The 20339-nt window shown below is 35.1% G+C and overlaps 1 protein-coding gene across 2 annotated transcripts in view; it reads right to left on the reverse strand.

Annotated features, from left to right (window-relative positions):
- The window catches only part of SLC9A3 (solute carrier family 9 member A3), a 49003-nt gene that overhangs the window by 9604 nt on the left and 19060 nt on the right, over positions 1 to 20339 (reverse strand). For both annotated transcript variants that reach the window (XM_072033358.1, XM_005017359.6), the window contains exons 2-9: positions 17233 to 17535; positions 11825 to 11985; positions 8851 to 8929; positions 7819 to 7996; positions 6778 to 6998; positions 4589 to 4791; positions 3654 to 3743; positions 1736 to 1806 (exon numbers count right to left, since the gene is read on the reverse strand). In XM_072033358.1, coding sequence (XP_071889459.1) covers positions 1736 to 1806; positions 3654 to 3743; positions 4589 to 4791; positions 6778 to 6998; positions 7819 to 7996; positions 8851 to 8929; positions 11825 to 11985; positions 17233 to 17535 — 1306 coding nt within the window. The remainder of the gene's footprint in view (positions 1 to 1735; positions 1807 to 3653; positions 3744 to 4588; positions 4792 to 6777; positions 6999 to 7818; positions 7997 to 8850; positions 8930 to 11824; positions 11986 to 17232; positions 17536 to 20339) is intronic.

The following is a 20339-nucleotide window of genomic DNA, read 5'->3' on the forward strand; positions in this document are numbered from 1 at the left end:
TGGCAACAAGCAATTTTAGAATCACAGAATTTTTAGTTTAGCATAAATGCTTTTTTTTTAAAATGAGCTAAGCACTTTTAGGAAATAATGAGCATAACAAGTGAGGGATTTCGTTTTGAAAGTTTTGAAATAGCAGCTAAGTAAAGTTAAGGAAAAGGCTGTTATGCCACTGTCACAAAACATTTAATAGGCTTACTTACCCAATTATACTACAGCAGCAATAGTGCTATGGTTACAGTGTCCGATTTCAGAGTCACTAGGACATTTTTTTACTCAGGGAGATCATGTTAAATTATTTTCTACTTCTTATTATTTACTTCTATACCTAATAGCTTCATTCTAAAAGTTTAAGTTTATTTCCTCCTTTGGAAAGGAATCTGCTTTTCCCCTACTGTATTTTAGGACACCCAGCCTATAAAGGCAGCTCAAAGCAGCGCCCTTCCCAAAGCACTGGCAGAGGCCACTTGGTAGTCTGGAGGATAAAAGTGATGTGTATTTTCTGTGATTTACACTTCCAAGATTGTCTGATAGTATGGCATCTGCCATTTCATATTTGTGCTCCAGAAAATTAAGACTGTTTTTGAGATTTTCTTCAACCTTACTTGAGATTTTCTCTACTGTGAGTGAGGCAACTTTGGAGACCAACCACTATTCAAAGTGATTTTGTCCATCTTGCCCAATGGCAGTTTTGAGATTATTATTTTTTTATTATTCTGATAGTTAAAATATCTTTATGTTCACAGAATTGATAATTATTCATCAGATCTGAAAATCAGTATCTACATCAGGCTATTACATCGGTGAAAATGCTGTGGATTGTCACTTCTTTGAGGAAGTAGTGTTATCACGTACATGTAGTCCAAAAGGAGATTTAACATGGTCACATTCAAAATAGATTACCACACACTCAACAGAGAACCTACATTAAGCTACTCTTCCACATTACTTAGAGCAAATTACTTTCTACCATATACGAAGTAAAACATTAATCTGCCACTTTAAAAATATTTAGCCTCATCTTCAAGACCCTTAATAATGCTGCTAAAGATATCCAGATTTAATGACCTTTTTTCACATTAATTCATCTCTTTTAGGGAAGCCTGCCATCACACTGGTAACATTTCACATGTAGTTTAAAGAAAATGGTATCTGTATCTTTCATCTGAGTAATTTTGATTCTTTCTAGATGGATAAACAGAGGAGAATGGAAAAGATCCATAATTTTCATTATTGGTTTCAAACCAGTAGGCTTAAATGAATCATATGAATCAATTTCAAGGGCTCTCTGCAACCCCTTTTAGAGGTATTGAACCTGCCCTTTGTAGAAATAGAACAAAGAACTAGCACAATAGTATTTGAGTTTATTAGTATTTCCCCACACAGAAAATGCTCATGAAATAGGGCATTCACAGAGAAAAAAAAAAAAAAATTCACTGTTTTGGATTAAATTCTATACAAATAGCCAGTTCTCAAACCTTGAGAGAATCTCATCCTTAGGTGTGAACTGAGAGGCATTTGCATATACCTAGTCTGAACTTGGAGCAGAGAAATAAAAGATTCCAGTTTTAGGGGATGAAAATAAAGTGTTTTCTTGTTAGCTGCTGTGTTTTCAGTGTATAACCTTTTAAACTACACTTGACATGTTTGCTGTCCCTCAATTCACTGGCTTAAAAAGCCCTATTTTACAGAGATTTTCTAGCAGTATTTCAAACATTACAAGTTATTTACTGCTTACTTGTCTCTTAGATAATTATGTCCTATTTGTCCAGAGATGTCTTCTATAGCAGAAAGGATGTGATCAAAAGCCTAGAAAAGTAAAAGTGGAATTTGTATCACAAAAAAAATGAAAGGCATAATGAGAGAAAATCTCAATATATGTCAGGTTAGAACAGGTGTCTATGCAGAGTAATTTTATTGCTGCTAAGCAGATTTTTTTCCCCATTTAGAGAAATGCTAACTACCATATGCCTTTCTTCAAAGGCCCTGAGTTTTCTAATCAGTTCTTTGCAAATTCACTAACTACTCTTAACTTCAAGGGTCTTAGTAAGAAGCTATTTGAGTTTCTACTTTATTAACATTGAATTTTAAGCCTCTTTATCAACCCATTTTACCATCTCCACTTCTGCCCTGTAAAATAATGAGCTATTATTAGTGCTGAGGATTAAGTCAGTTGAAAACTTTCCTTAGTGTTTCTTTTTAGACTTTTCAACATCTGTACTTCCATGACAGTAGGAGTAGGAGTCATTTTTTTGATATCCAGGGCAAAATCCCATACTGGATTTTTTTATCACATGGCTGATAGCAATCCTGAGGTTTATATCTTTTGATTCAAGTCAAGGCAGCTGCAGGTAGAATTTGATCTTTTTCTTTATACAGTTGTTAACATTTCACTCTGAATACTGGACTTACTACAAAATCTACAGCACACTGGTTTTAGAATGTGTAATATGGATTATTCCTGAATATAATACTAACTACTGTTTCAGAAGACATCTGACATGAAAGTGGTGAAAATGACATTGTAAATTATGTGCCTCCCTCATATGCTCTGAGAATGGACAGTGCTCTCTCTCTCTAAAGGCTGCAACATATACAACTCTAGAAGCGCTGTACCTCCTGAGACGATGTGCTAGGATTAATGTTACTCTTCAGCCTATTCTACTCATGGAGATGTAAAGGTATATCCCATGAAAGCAGATAAATTATATTCTTGGGGGTAGAATCCTGACTTTTAAGTAGTTAAATATCAAAATTGTATTTCTGGATAAATACCCAGTTTGTAAACAGCTTTTCTGCTGGATAGCAAAAGTGTAACACAGTTATTCGGTAGTTTTTAAAAGCATTCCTCAGGAAAACAAAACAAAACAAAACAAAACAAAAACAATCAATCAAACAAACAAACAAACAAAAACCTGTCCATTACTATGTTATTGATTCACTTCAGGTAACCTTCGGCTTGAAAATAGACAAGATTTGAAGCTTATACAAGTGTTAACATACTACAAGTGTTAAAATGCTTCATAAAGGCATAGCTTTATAGATCTAAATAGTTTATGAATCAAAGAAGATCATGCAAGATGTCTTATAGTCTTATGGCCTTAAACCTATATTAGTATTGAAAATTTATGGTTTCATTTACTGAATATAACTTTATAATGCTGTGTGAAAGTGAATTGGAAGAGATCCTGGGCTTATGTTTCAAAATCTTTTCAAAGGTTAGAGAAATATAGGTACACACACCACTCAAGTTGGACAAAAAATATTACCATTAATCTGGAATTATTTGTCATATGCACACTGCAAAGTCATTTTTTTTTCCATGAATACACAGTATTTAAGACAAACTTACTTCCACATGCTTTATCCTAGCAAATGTCCTACTCTTTTAGATGAAAAGACTATTATTACCTCTGTTTCCCCAGTGCTGTCAGCCCCAGACCAGAACCTTCAGTAGAGTATCCCCTCACTGGACTCAATCTCAAGACATATTACAGCCTACATGAACATTTTTGAAAAATTTGAAGGATTTTCCTCTTCAAATTTCAGTATAATTGCCTCCTCCTTTCCAAAACCATTTTTTTCTATTTTTTTTCCACTTAAGGCATTCTGTAAGAACTCAAAGAACACCACAACATTATTTACAAGGATCTTACCCTGCCATGAAGTTTCTCATTCAGTTTTGGCTCTCTGTGTTCAGTTTTCTTCACTTTCAACCACTGTACCAAAGGTTTGATTGTCAATCCCTGGGCAAAGAAAATTATAATACTTAAGAATTCCCTTAGACTCCAGCTGCACAGAGTTAAAGAGAAACAGAGCAGTTTTGTACATGTATATGGCATTTTTCATACATTCCCATTTGATCACTCTCCCATTCAGAGGTAAAATAATGAAGTATCTTCAGCTCATGTTACAAAGACTTGAAAAGGCAATAACCAGACAATAATATGTTTTTAATATAAAAGACAATAATATGTTTTTCCAAACATATCTTCTATATAGAAAAATACTGTAGTGGAAAGCTGAAAAAAAAAATTCATATACTAATGAATGCGGTGTTTTCTACACGTCAGTAGTTTATGATCACAATTAATTTTTTAATAAATTTGAGAAGACTTCTAAGCAGGTATGTAGTGACACATCTCCATTTAAGTTCATGTTTTTTCATCCAGAAGTTACTATTTTTTGAATGCTAAATACTTTCTTAATCCACTGCTTACTTTTATGTTTTAAAACAAGGATTTAGGCTCCAGTAGATCAACTTACTGAATGTATTTGCCAGTAAAAAGGACTGTTCCCTATAGTTATTCACATGAGGTGAAGGATGCTTAATCAGATATTAACAAGAGCACTATTAATATCAATCATCTAAGACTGAACATTTTTTTAGCACAGAGAAAATTGTCTTTTGTCTCTTGTGGCACTATATGAAAACATAAAATAGGATCTTTGTTACTAAAATTACAAAGTCAATTATGCTTCCAGTTCAGTGAAACAATATACAACCTTCAGCTAGGAACTGTTCTAAGCATTCAGTACTTTTGATAGACTCCTTTTCCTTGCAAGAAACATGCTTAGGAATTTGAATTACCTGGAAAATAACAGTAAAAAACACAACAATGATAGTTGTGCTGACAAACAGGTTTTTGTCTTTCACTTCATCTTTATTCAGAAGTGCAGCCAGAGCAAAAGCAACCGCTCCACGTAGTCCACCATATGACATCACCACCTGGTCTATTATCTCCAACTGGACCATTCGGTAGTGGTTAAGAATCCATGTCTGTATAACTACACCTACAAAAAACAAATGCCAGTGTGTCTAGAAATGCTCTTATGAAATGTCAGTATCTCAACAATGTGTAACAGAAACAACCAGCAATCTGATTTCATAATAAATTTTCTACACCTTCTACATCTCCTTCTCCATTGTAACACTGCCAAGAGGGCTAGGTCCACTGGTACCTTCCCCTTCACATTTAGCCAAAGGAGTTAGATTAATCTTCTTCTCTGATCCAGCAACCCTTCTGAGAATGCTGTCATGTCTGCTGAATGCTGTCCTTTGGTATGAGGCAAGAATTTTCCTTCCTCTGGAATGGGCACTGGAAGTGAAATTCTGCTATGTGCTGTCTTTTGAACTTAACAGTTGAGAAGGAATAGAATTTCTATTACTGTAGTAAATGATATACACAGGGTATTTCAACAAAACAAGAAATATGTTGAAAAAACATTGATTTAGGGACAAGATGTGGTACTGTTTACAAATCATACTAAAAAGTGCTTTATGAAGGGTTGTATTCACATGCTGACATTGTCTTCAGGACTTCAGGTGAGATGCTGCCTGCTGTAAGAGACCTAAAGCTCTAGAAATCCCTATGTCTCCCAGAGCAACCACCATACAGAAGGAAAGCTGCTTCACCACTCCTGAGAGTGGTACAGCATGTGCATTGCACTACTGCAGGCCAGGTCTGCTAGCCAGAGCAAAAGTAATCCTGTTTTCAGAGAACTTTGAGGTTGTAAGGCCTGTGGTGAAGGGGACCTTCAAAATGAATTCATGTCACCAATCTGACTCCTCTAAGGGTATGAGAGTTGTATTTATGTAAGGCCCAATATCATCAGGTCTTTAGTAACTTATCAATCTCTAAGCTTAATTACTTTTGTGGATGCATATTGTCATTGCTGAATATTTACTGTTTAATTAGCACTCACACTTATTACAGAATTGTTAACCACTAATTCTAGAAATACAACAAATAACAAAATTAAGAAAGTGAAAATTTTTAAGCACCTTGCACACATCTGCAGCTACTGAGTGTTGGCTAATTTAACAATGGTTACAAGTTATTTAGAAAGGAGGCCATGGGGCTAAGCCTTTCATTCAGCCCAGGAGTCTGTAACCAGAATACAAATATAGAGTCTAGGAAGTCTGTCAATTAGATAGATGCTTCAGCTTTTATTTAAATTTAAGTCAGGTATTCAAGATAAACACCCAAACTAACCTGTTTATTTTTTTCCTAGGTGTAAGTACATATACAAAATACATAGTGATGTAAAGAATAAAAAATCACTCTCAAGAAGTACTTAATTCTATCCCTCTTTGGCTGTTTTAAGCTCTTTACTATTACACAAGACAGTGATTAAATTATAGAACTACATAGTTAGGCAAATCATCACTGGTATTTTGAAATGTTTGCAAACATTTCAAACATAAACCCAGTACATTGACAGGGAGTAATCCCTACATGCCACAGTCTTATTTACTCAGCTTTTCACCAGTCACTGAGAATTGTTTCTTAAGCCAGAGAACGTTCTGTGTAATTGTATATGGTCTTACATCACTGTGTGTCTCAAACCTGAAGTCAACCATAAAAGTAGCTTAAGACAATCTCTTTATCACCAAATTGAAGGAGCTGAAGAAAAGAGATGGACAGGACACAAATTTTTTTTTGATAGGCTGTAAGTTATAGAACAAAGTCCATTTCATTGGGAGATTTTGCCAATGCTGTGTGCTGCATCAATAAAAGTTAGCCATTATGTGATTAATGTTAACCACTGGGTTCTCATGTCCTGACAAAAGTGAAATACTACTCTATTTCCAGCATATGATGTATATGATTACTGTAAAAAATCTACCTTCCTAACTTGACAACAACCATAATTCATCTGAAATGAATAGAATGTTTTAAAAGATATAAACCTAGAACTCAAAACACTTTTTTTTTTTTTCAAAAGAATATATATCAACAATATAATGCAAGGCAAAGAAGAAGATCATCTCCTTACCAATGACTCTGTATACTGAGATGAATACTAGAGTCAACAGTATAAAAGCTGTATTCCATGTCCAGATAGCAGGATTTACAGCTGAAATTCCTAGGAACATGAAGATAACCGTTTCTGCTCCACTGGCCAACATTTTCATGGTATACCTTACAGTTGTAGCAGATTGTTCAGATATGTTAGCCTTGACATATTTCTGACAGCAAATGCCACAGAAAGTTATCCTGGAGGGGGAAGGGAGTGGGAAAAAAAAAAAAAAAAGTTCATAAAATACTTGTAACAATTAATATTATTTCTATCTAGTCTGTCACGTGGTGACAAAAACTCACCATTAATTTCTAAGGAAAAATACATTTGGAGGCTATTCTACTGTCTAATCTGGTTAAAAAGCACATCTTAAATATTCATCCTGAGGTGATCCTTAGAAGTCTGAAGACAGCATTTCTTTAGATCATAAAATACCTCAGTTTCTTCTGTTTTTCAGGACACCATGCTGTTTTACATGCAAAAGTTTAATTTTTGTTTACATTAGCTAGAAACTTAAATTATCTGTTTGCAGTAGGAATTTCAAATATTGAGTATACTCACTGGAACATCTACAATGACACAGAGGTACTCAAGCTAAAACAAAGTTTAGGCAGACCTAAAGAGAACAGTCCAGAAAGTGAAAGCAGCAGATAATGTCTGTCATAGAGTGCCTTCGAAAAGCACTGTTTTACACACAAATCATGGAGAATGGACAACTGTTAAATATGGAAATATTATTAACAACAAAAAGGAAAGGATCAAATATATATTTTGACAAAGATATTATCATGTTGCACAGCAAATACTGGAAAATTTACATTCCTTTTTGAAGATGAATAATTATGGTATTTGCAAACTATAATCTACTGCAGTGTGAAGATAGTAATATTTAGCATAAATTTTGTAAGTGTTGCATTCTGTAGCCACCCTATATAATTTATGTCTTTCCTTTTATTGTTTATAGAAACTATATTCCCTTCTTAGCCCCTTCACAAACAACAATAAAAAGGGACTTACGCAAGGATAGCAGAAAGAGAAAGCATCTCTGCTGTGAGGTAGGACAGGTAGGAAATAATAAACACAAATCCAGGTTCAATGATTCTAACATGCTTGGTGAAGCGGCTGACCAATGAGAGCAGGAATGCAAACAAAATGCCAACCAGTGTCCCACCCAGGCTCACCACAAAGAATGACACTGAAATACAAAAAAAAATAATAATAATAATTAGAAAAAAAATGTTTTGAAATAGTTCTTCAATTGTAAGGCCAGCAAATCAGAAAATTTTGGAGGACACTTCAAAAATAATTTCTAAAATGCAACAAAATGAATTCTTTTGAGTACTCGGTAGGGGAACAGAGCACTCTCAGCATCCTGTAGGAAAAGAAAAAAAAAAGTTTATTTATTTATTAGTTTCATCATTTTAGGCTTATTCAAACCCCACTGAATTTCTTTGAACAATTCTTTTCCCACTGTTCCATAAACAAATGCTTTTCAAAAAGCTTGTTATGGAGTATGCCAAAGTCTCTGTTAGCACATTAATTCGTAAGATAATGTAGTATCTTGTCATGCTTAGAACTGGAAAGAGTAACAAAAAAATTATGCAGCTAACATTGCTTGACAGCTACTGGCAAACATTAATTGATGGTAATTGCTATGATGAGGAGTAAGAAAGCATATATGCAAGCTCATCTTTCATAGAATGAAGAAAAGTTGTGGGCTGGAACTAAGGACATGTTATAAAATACAAAGAAAATATGAATATCTCTCAAGTCTGATGGTCTTAAGAGCTGAATTACACATCTGTTAATTCTCTTCAGAAGAAAACAAATCTGATTGAATTTCACAAATGTGCACTTATTTATTTTCTGAAAATATTCTTACATCTCTTCTTACATTCTCATCTTCTTCATGTATGCCACAAGAACATGGGAATGCAAGTGGCAAGGGTAAGTGCTGAAAAAAAACAGTTTCTGATAACATAATAATATTTGGTTTAAAAGTCTTCATATGTACATCAGTGATATGATACAGAATTCAATTCTACACACCTACGCCTTTGACACATTCAATCCCCGTCACTTTCTCTGGTCCTAGTCGAACAAAAGTTTCAAACACATTATACAGCACCTGAAAAGAAAAGTAGACTGACTTAGTATTTGTGCCTGAATTAATCCTATTAAAAACATCTCATTATGGGCCCCATCATTATGAATTCTGAAATTATGTAAGACTGAGGGAAATTTTGTGTGGAAAGAGATTTTGCAGATTTTTTTAATTTTGCAAAATGGAAAAGATGCAGGAGAACAGAAAGAAACAAAAATCCCAACACAACATTTCTTATTTAAATAGAATTTTTATATTTTAGAAGTATTGTTACATCTATGTGCCTGTGGGTTTTCTAAGGCACTTCTCATTCTAAAATTCAAGTGTTTGGCAGAAGACTTTTTTTATTTATTTATTGCCTGCATTAGATAAATAAGATAGTGAGATTATAACAATCATAGAATCACAGAATCATAGAATTGTTAAGGTTGGAAAAGACCTTTAAGATTATCTGGTCCAACCATCACCCTACCACCAATATTATGTCCACCAAATTGTGACTCTAAGTACCACCTCCAACCTATCCTTAAAAACCCCCAGTGATGGTGACTCCAGTGCTTCCCTGGGCAACCCATTCCAATGCCTAACTACTCTTTCTGAGAAGACTTTTCTCCTAATTTCCAACCTAAACCTCCCCGGCACAACTTTAGCCCATTCCTTCTATCGCTAGTTATGTGCGAGAAGAAGCTGACCCTCAGCTCCCCACAGCTTCCTTTCAGGTGGTTGTAGAGACCAATAAGGTCTCTCCTGACCCTTCTCTTCTCCAGACTAAACAATCCCTCAGCTGCTCCTCACAAGACTTGTGTTCCAGGCCCTTCTCTGGGCATGTTCCAGGGCCTCAACATCCTTCTTGTAGAGAGGGGCCCAAAGCTGAACACAGGACTCAAGAGCAGAGCAGAGAAGAGTACAGGGGGACGATCACCTCCCTTGTCCTGCTGGCTACACTATTCCTGATCCAAGCCATGATGCTGTTGGTCTTGGCCACCTGGGCACACTGCTGGCTCATGTTCAGCCAAGCATCACCCAACACCCTCCAATTCCTTTTCCTCTGCACAGCTTTCCATTCACTCTGCCCCAAGCCTGTAGCATTGCATGGGGTTGTTGTGACCAAAGTGCAGGACCGGCAGACCCGGCACTTGGTTCTGTTGAACCTGCTAGTGTCCTGAACAATTCAAAATCTGTCCTTGGGAAGTCCAAGGCAGCAGTTAACAAGATATTATTAATAAGATGTTAATAAGATACTGGACTGCAGTCAGTTTAACATACACAAAATATGTTGAAGATAAAAGAAATATGTTGAACATAAAAGAGAATAAACTATAATAATTCTATTAAAGCTTTTCAAAAATTGGTAGTGCTGAAAGTAAAGAAGTCATCCATTCCCTGCCTGAAGAAGTTTGTATGAGCATCATTCCTGACAGGTGCCTGTCTATCTTATTCTTAAAGACCTTCAGTGATAGAGTACTTTCTGTGGCTTTCTCACCTTTTGTTGTTGCAGCTAAACTCATTAATTCTTACCATATTTACCATTTCTTTCACATTTATTCATGCTTTTTTCTTCTGTGACAACTGTCTACAACATATTTAAGTTTAAAAAGTGCCACATGATCACTTTTTTCTATCCTCCAATATTCTCTTATTCAATGTAGACAATGCTAATTGTTTCAAACTTTCTCATAGGCTATGCTTTCTCTTGTTCTTGATTACTGTTCTCTTCTGCAATCTTTTCAACAAGCAATCAAACATTTTTTATTATTTATAGAGTTACTGTTTTTATTCATTTCACAGTGGCAAAAAATCATTTCCTTCTGAAAACAAATGATATTGATGTATCAGTTCATCAAGAGTTTATTTTAATATTTGTTTCTGGAAATACCTGCAAAGTGCTAATGACACTGATATCTAAAGGCAATTATTTTTTTTTCTGGAGGCCCCAAATGACATTTTCAAACTCTGGTTAATTGTCAGGCTGCTGTCAGTGATGTTGCAGCGCCTGGGACGCAAAAAATTAAGTCACTGAGACTGGTGGACATATAGTATCTTCCTCCGGAGATATACAGGAGAAAGGATAGGAGATGAAGCAAGAAGAGAGCTAAAGGTGTATAACAACTCAATTTTACAGCAGCTTTCTGCCATCAGACTTACTGATCCCCTGTCCACTAAGATTGTACTACAGAACCAGCTGCTATTTATTCTGAGAAAAAAATTACATGAAAAGGTATTTCAATCAAAATAAAAAACATGAGTAAAAATTTGGGATTGTTTTAAGTTTATTTTTCTTTTCTCTCTAAAAGGAAAAACAAACAAACAAACAAACAAAGCAGAAACTAACATGTAACCAAAACAAAACAAACCTGAAACTTTCTGAAATGTCTCACCATTTCCCCCAAACTGTGTCTTTGTTATTAATCTGTTTGATAATCACCTGACTGGAGTAAAAGAGAAGGAACAGGCACAAGCACTTCTCCCAAATCCATATATAAGGTATGCACATGATTAATGGACATAAAGAAAATAGGCAAAAGACTATTTATATTTTTTAAAAATCCCTAGAGATAATTTTGATAAATCATGAAAGCCATACTTAAAACAGGAAAGGCAAAAAAACATACATACCTAAAATCTGGTTTTAAATTTTATTGTACTCATCTAACCCAAGAACGTGACTTAGAGGCTCCCAATGTTCTTATTATGAAGAACATTATGAAGGAATATTCTTATTATGTGGCTTACAGGCTCCAAATAGCTTTCACGTTTGAATATAAAATCTCTGCAATACCATATTTGTAAGCAAGACAGAGAACAACATGAACTAGGCTAGACTAGCCCATGAATAGATACACATTTCAGAGTAAAAAACAAACAAACAAACAAATGCTGTAGAGTTAGGGTGATGCTGGGATATATTAATTTACTTACCACAGTTACAGCATCATTCAGAAGAGATTCTCCAAAAACAATGATGAATAGAACTTCATTGACATGGACTTCTTCAAACACTGCCAGAACTGCTACAGGATCCACAGCTGCAATTAAGCTGCCAAACAGAAGGAAGTCCAGCAGTCCACTCCCCAGGTTGCCTTCAAAAACAAAGTAAGCAAAGTATAAGCAGAGTCAGCTCTTCATTATCTGTAGTAATGAAGTAATGACAGACTGTTATATTACAGATAATGCAAAATCCTTGAATATACTAAGGCACAGAGTGGTATAGACACTACTTAACATGTCCATCATGGTGTTACCTTGTGTTCTACAAGATTTGTTGGATCCAGAATCGTCTCATCTCGCTCAGAGTTGATTCTGGAACCAATACAGCCCTATTATGGCAAGGCACCTGAAATAAGTGTTTCCAGATCTACACTGATGTTGTATTTATGTGCCATATTTTTTATCTAATTTAAGTAAATTATCTTAGTATAACTGAGAACTGAAAAGGTGGCTAGAAGAATATACCAGTATTCCTGAAGTAAATCTTCTAAAATACTTTATGCCACTTCAGGCCAAATTTACTCTTGCTCGCTGACTGCTACACTAAGAAATACACTCAATGCAATTAAGCAGCACTTCTGGCTTCCTTAGTCAAATATACATGTATTGATAGCTGCAGTTGAACCAGCTTTCCCCAAATTATGATCCACGAGGCCATTATTAAATTGTGTACAAGTGGACCATAGAAATAGATGAATAACTAAAATGTATAATCTCAGTATGTGTGTGTTTTAGCTTATGAGAAATTTCAAAAGGTGTTTTTTGGCAATGATCTCAAAGGTTTTGGAACTGCAAGGATCTGGTGACAAAGGAATACAGTATTTATTATTTTTTTTTAATCTTTAGTTATTAAGGTTAATTTGGTCAGCTATGGAAGCAGGCAATATATGCAAATAGAATGAGGCATGCATCACTATCACTTTAAAAGTAACCGGAAAGGGAAAGCCACAAAGACAGCTTTGCACAACTGCTTATAGGTCTTGCAAAATTTACTGTCTTCACACAATCAAAGGTGAGATCTCAGTCCTTTTTATCTGAGGAACAGATTTCTTGAAGGGTAGAGAACAGGAAAAAATCTTGTGTGTTCATTAGTGGATGGAGGGAGAAATAAGGTTCACTAAGAGGTGATGAAGTCCAAAATTATATGAGAAAGAACAAAAAAGGAATATGTTCAGATTTCATTCATGTGAACACGGTACAGAGGCCCACAACTAAAGTTAATAGACAGTTGTATCATGCATGATTTATAAAGTTTGGGAATAAATTCATCTGATAAAATTATTTGGAAGAATGAGTCAGGCAATGAACAACCAATAGCCTTAGACAAAAGATTAGAATTGCCTGAAAAGTATTTCCAGAACAACATGGCCACGCCCTTAGTAGGAACTCTTACAAGATAGTTTTTCAGAATGTTTAGTCTTTGGAAAGTAATTGGAGGAGAAACTTGATTCCAAATATTTTTGTTACTAAATGCATAAGCGTATTTACTCAAGAGAAGGACATGGGAAGCCAGAGATAGGAATAGAGAACGCCCTGTGATACACAATAATAGGCAATAATCTGGGGGAGCTGCAGAAAAACATATTCTCTCAGGGACTGAAGGCACTGAAAAGAAAAACGCACAGTTTGCACAGACATATAACTACTCAGTATTTTCAAAAACAGAGATAGTCTTGTTCACGTTTGGACGTATGGGGCTGAGAACGAGGAATGAATCTTTCCATTTTTTTGTGTGTGAGAGGGTAGTTGAAGGAGTGAGATGAAATCTGTGCCAAAATTTCTGAGAACAGCCTTGAACCTAAACCTAAATAAGGATTCCATTAAGCATTGTCCTTTTCTGCCATGCTTAAGGAAGGACAAGCCCAATGACTATAACAATCAGGTGTCAGGGTACAATAGAACATAAGCTTTTAAAATAAATTGGCTCACTGAGATTGCTTATCTTTTTTATACGTTACCAATTATAATCATTGGTACATTCTTTGAAGAGCTGCAAAGCTAGAAAGCAAATATTTATGGAGAAGTTGGGACACATCTATAACTCCTACAAAACAGTGTCAAGAAGCATGGGGTTGCTAAATGAGACTTGTAATTAGATTAATAATAAAAGTTATCTACAAGTGATACATGGCCATTTCTTCCTCCAGATCACTGGAGTCTGGAGTAACTAGCTGCCAACACTGACACCTGAGCAAGTTAAGTTTGCTGTGCCCAATTTAAGACTCCCACACATGCTCAGCACATTGCTGTGATGACCTAGATTGTACAGGGAAAAAAGAATTCTAAGCATTAGTCTCAACCACAATTATTCCAGTTCTATAGTAATGCTGCATGTGTTAGTTTTACAGCAGATAGAGAAGTGCAATCAACCATAAGATTTAGTATTAGATTCTTCTTTGTATCCTGTGAAAGCAGACTAGTATGGCTGTTGATTAATAGTTAAGGTGTTGAACTTTTTATTTCACTTCTAAGGAAGAATTTCTTTGTTATCACCTTCTCTCTTTCTCTTCTGTAAATTATAGTGTCTGTAAGGAGGCTGAATGCAAACTAAGAGCTGTTTTTGTACTTGTTTATGTAAGAAATCTATGTAATTGAATTTGGACCAACCACTCTCAAATTGATGGTCAGTAAAAGATTACATGCCAATTCATGGTAAAGTTGATAGTATTTTTTTTCAGTACCTCTTAGTCTATAGTGGTTACACATTCCGACATATTAAAGATATTACTTTTAATATTATACACTCCAGTTATAGGAGAAGTGGTGTAGAAACAATATTTCTTAGAAAAGCAACCACAGTCTACTATGAACTCTCCTAAAAAATTAGCAACTCGGAATTCCCCTATCTTCATCATACAAGTAAAAACAGCAAGACTTTTCAGAGTGTGGTGCTCAGATCTTGCTGACGTCTTGGAGGCCAACACAAAACATTTAGTGGATTAGTAAGTTTGTGTCATGGAGATATTTTGAAGACCTACTTATTTTTGACAGAGAATGACACAGTTTAAATTAAGGACAGACTTTTTTATAACAGAAATTAGAAATCTAGTAGGTTATGGCGTACCTTGTTGGTAAGACATGTTGTGATAATATATCAATTAACACTTATTCTAAACTTTTGAATTTGTGAGTCATGTCAGTTTATAGTCTACCTTGATTAACAACCTCTACATTTGATTTGTAGACCTTCATCTGTCTGACCTGCGGTGGGCACTGGATTCTCTGTTTAACTGTAAATTCAGATTTCTACTATTAAAACTAATTCTAATATTAGAACTATTAACAAAAGTATTAGTACTACTTCTAGTATAGTTTCAGTTTTGTCATTGAAAGACTTGCATAATGAAGAAGCACAATATGTAACCATCAAATACAGCTTATATATTTACTCCAGAATTGTTTAAGGACTGGGAAGAGGGCAAAGAGTTAAATGAGTTTTTCATTTCAAATACAATTTTCAGAGAAACACTTGACTTTTTTATTTCACACATCATACAGAGCTCTGTGTTTTTCCTTTCATGACTTTTATCGACTTTTTTTTTTCTTTTAAAGTAATTATCATTCATTCTATTTTCCATAACAGAATGTTAATAAAAATATGTTGGTGATATTTTTTAATTGTTACATGACTCTGCCAAAACAGAAGCAGCTTTGATTTTAAAGAAAGAAATCCTTGTCAAATATCTTGCAATATCAAGCACTACTATGTGGAAAATTATGCCAGTATTTAATACTGTACCCTTTGCTTAATGTTGAAGTTTATGTTTATTATATATATACTTATTATATATATACACATATTATATTTACATAAAATATCTTTTCCATTTCCCATTGTCATTTTAATCATTTCTCCAAACCTGTATTTAACAATAAATGTGAAATTGTGGGTGTAAAATATTGCACCTACAGGCTGAAAATGCCTAAAAACAGCTTACCTACCCATAGACGTCAATAGTGTCTGCAGTCACCTTTGATTCTTCTAAAGAAAATTTATTAATTATAAAACATGACTCATCTTGAAGTAAGGTAAATATCTAAAATGTATTGTAACTCTATCATAGATGTTGATATAAAGTCTAGGGTTAAATAAGAGGAATCTCACGTGACCAGATTTATGGTCTAGTTCTTCCAGACAGAGATTTTTCAAATAAGGACAAGATATCCCAATTGTATGCTCAAAGACGCCAGCCCCAAATTTTGCTCCCTGTGCTTGATGCTAGGGGCAGTTTTTCAGGCTGGAAAGTGGGGCAAAACTCTACTATTTTCTTCTGTAATAATCCAATAATATCTTTGTTCTTCATGACTGAATGTTCTTCTCTGCAACATCTGCAACCTCTAACATTTAAGGCACGGAATCATTTTTACACAGTTGTGGTTAGAGAGTAGCTCCATGATTGGTTGTTGAGCCTGTCATATAATAAAACACACACCTTGACATCTTGGGGCCACTCTCTCAGTCTAGGATCTCAGAACTGGTTGCCAAGAACAGATGAGCAAAATGCACAGGCACAGGAGCACTATATTTATGCTGCTCTTGGCAACACTCTGTAAGTATTCTGTATTCTGTAAGTACGTTCAGGAACTCACTGACCTAAGAGCATTTTGTCTTGGAAGGGCTCTTGAGCTTCTTCTGTACAGAAACTAAAAAACAAACAAACCATACATAGGATGCCTATTTCAAAACACATGCAAAACACATATGTTAGTTATTGCTGTTTGAAGTGGCAGTATGTAGCTAATGTGCATGTCACATCTGCTGAAGTGAATAAGAATTACGCTTCTGTGCCTCTTCTGGCCTCTCTATGCCCTTATATTCTGTAGTACAATTGAGACAGAATGTATCTTACATGCATCTTACTTGGCTCTGTAAGTCTTTGTTTCTAGCCTCAGAATACCAAATAGAGATGACATGCATACATATACATTCAGCAACCAGTGCTTCCTTAATATTAGATCTGAATGACAAAAGACATTTCAATTTCACAGTAACTTTGAAGGTTTCTACCACAGCAGAAAGAAACAAGCCCCTCAGGGTATATTTTTGTCCGGACACCCATTAGGAGGATGAATCCTGAGCTTGATCCTGAGAGTCTATGCTGACATTCAGAGCAGGGAAATGTGAGAGAGACAGGTTCAAGTCCCTTCAGTTATCGTTTCAGAGAAGAAATCTCAGATTATTCTGAAATTTGGTTAAAAAAAAAAAAAAGATTACAAATTGCTCCAGTAATAATTGGATTTTTCTTCTAAAAAGAGTCGATAAATTGCAAGGTATCAAACTATTGTAACAGCTGGTATACATAAATATTCACAGTTGTACCTTAACAGATCAGACTTACCCATTATTCCTGTCTGATAGACACCGTAGAGGGATAAACCAGTTGTGGCAGCATTCCAGACTGTCCCAATGACAGCATACAAAAGGATGGAACCAAGATTTCCAAAGAACAACCTATTTGGCATAAAATATCCAGCATCCAGAACAATGGGGGGCAGCAGATAGAAGAAAAATACCTCAGGTGTAAGGGTAAAAGAGGCAATGTGGTCTGCTGCCCATACAATGCCACCAAGGGCGATACCAAGAACAATCAGCAGAGCACTCTCTGGAACCACCCGAGTGACTTTGTGGGACAAGTGGAAAACTGCAATAAAAAAGGAAAACAGTGTGTCAGAACTGGAAAGAAGAAACAATTTGCATGAACAACTGTTACTAGCTGATAATTTTGATTTCACACAAACTTCCTGTTTTCATTGTTATTAGACCCCAAAGCATGCACGTAATACATGGGGTACAGCCAGTGTCAGAATCCAGAACCCATCTACCTGGAAAATAAAGTAAAAAAGTTGGTTTTCAGATTTTGTCCAGCAGACATTTTTAATACATATTTCAACTTATGTGAAAACGGCATTCCACAACATTTATTTCTTCTGTGGGATTATCTTCTCCATGAAAGATCTGTTTAGGGAAAGATGATGCTCTTTGCAAAACAGTTAAGCAAGACTGAAAATAAATGGTAAAAGTGCTGGAAGTGTATGACTTCATGGTTTATTCCTATACCTAAAAACATACATCTGATATCCCAATATCCATCTTTAAAAATGATCAATGTACTGTCAGATTTGTTGGGACTGGAAAGAGGAGGAAGCCAAAAGTAGAATTAGTTTAAAGACAACACTTTTCAAATTTCTGAAGAATATGTAGCCTGCAGCAGGAGAAGAACGGAGCTGATAACATGGGAGATCACTTTTGAACCTTTACCTCAAGATCTCCCTAGTAAGGAGTTCAGTTAATTCAGAGACTTTGCTGAAGTAACTGTGGTTTAGTGGTGCCTTATTCTGCAACAAACAATTTTGTATAAACAGTGTCATAAAAACTATCTTACAGTAGTATGACAGATCTAGTAATAAAGGAGATGGACAGTATAAGGTATTTATTAAAGAAAAACATGTAATATTTTAATATGTAATATTTTATCTTATTTACATGTATGCATGGTAAGATTACTAAACTAGCCAATAATTAGAGGCAGAGAAAAAAATAGAGTGTAAATCTAAAAAGACAAAAAGATGACAAGGTTGAAACAGAAGGAATTTTTAAGGTGTTCAAAATGACAGAAACACAGGTAATTCGTGTTCTTCATATGATAACATGTTTCTTATAGGACATTTGTTAGGTATCAGGTAAAAGGAAAAAAATGTTGTTGTGACCCAGATGGTCTGAACCCTGGCACTTTGTGATATTCACCTAATAAATGAGAGTTTACTTATATGGTTTTGTGTCAAAGATATGTTTTTCAATTTAGGAGGAGAATTCCACCAAAGCCCACTAAGTTTCTCCTGGCTTAAGCATTGGCTTAGAACTGTGTTGAAGCATTTACAATGTTAACGCAAATTGGCTCAAATTAGTTTGGACAAGAAGCACTCATTAAGCTTTCCAGCGTCTTGAGGTATAGCAGAAAAATCTTTCCCATGCTTATGCAGAGGTCTTAGACCAGGTTAATTCAATGAAAGACTGTTGTTTTCCCTCAGAGTCTCCTATCCAAGTATTTGTCCTAGTGAAACATTTGCTAGTTACCTTTCAGTGCTTTTTAAAGTCCCCATTCTTTAACTGTTTGTCTTCATCTTGGCTGCATCTACACAATGTTAGAAGCAATGCCCATACTATAGTTGTACCAGAATAAGATAGTTCCTCATACCTGTATAACTTCCATGGACTCATCAGAAAAGAAAACATGAAAGGAAAAACAACAGCAGCCTGCCTACACCAGCATTCCCACCAATATGAGCATTATTTTTTTAGTTTTCCAATGTGTTCATAGACAAGACTTGAAAACTAAACCATGTTAGAACAGAGGTGGAGAGTGGACTTACGAAAACAGCAATCACGCATGGAAGCAAGCAGTGTTCATTGAAGTTTGCTAACCCATGCCGATTTTTGGAATAAGTTGGATCATGTAATCAACAGCTAAATAACACCCCACAGACACAAACACTGTGGTTTGACTTAGGTTTTTTAAAAAAAAAAAAAAAAAGAAAGAAAAAAAATCCAAACTAGCCACTATTCTGGATGTATAAATTGTAACATCTAACTTTTCAAATGTCTTTACTACTGGTTATTCTCGATTCCTTGAATTTCCTGTCAGTGAATTACCAATTCATTTATAGCCTCATTATATCCTTAACCCTGAAAATAAATGTCACTGAGCTAGTCTTACTAAACATAGCCTGTTTTCCTACTCCTACATTAGCAGATAAAATATAACTAAAAGAATTTGAAGTTAAAATTCAGAATAAAACTATGAAGATATTTCAGAACAAGACATTGAGAAAAAGCCATTGTTCAGCTAAAAAATAATTCTCCAGAATCCTCACCTTTACTATCAAGAACCAGCTTCTCTCAGTGAGCACTGAGAAGCTAACTATATTTTGCTTATATCACTGTCTCCTCCTAGAAGATGCGTGGTCCCATGAATCAGATACATCAATTGTCACATCCTTCTGTGCTCTCCTTAACACCAATCAGCTGATGATCTGTACAAGATTTAAGTATTACCAGCAGTAAATTCTTCTTCTACTCTGTTAGTTGAGGAATGCAGGCTCTGGAAAGTTATGTGGAAGTTATTGTATGAAACAAGGTTCTAGCATAGGCAAATACAAGAGAAAAAAAAAAGTGCCTTCTCTTTACATTTTGCCCAAGCAGATTCTGATCATTAGACCATGCTTATTTTATAGTAAATGTCTACCTAACTCTGCAGGCAAGTCGTATTCAGTCAGATTAGCAGAATCATAGTGTCTCTAAGTTAGAAACATGTAAAAGAAAAATACCACAATTGATGCAATTCAATGAAATAGCTTAAGGCAAGGGTGCAACTAGAATTTAGATCATATTTGCATTTATTTTTCTTTGCTGGCTATGTGCATAAATTATATTCAATAAAGATTGTGC

Source organism: Anas platyrhynchos, chromosome 2 (assembly GCF_047663525.1).
Source record: "Anas platyrhynchos isolate ZD024472 breed Pekin duck chromosome 2, IASCAAS_PekinDuck_T2T, whole genome shotgun sequence".
In the NCBI taxonomy this organism is placed as follows: domain Eukaryota; kingdom Metazoa; phylum Chordata; class Aves; order Anseriformes; family Anatidae; genus Anas; species Anas platyrhynchos.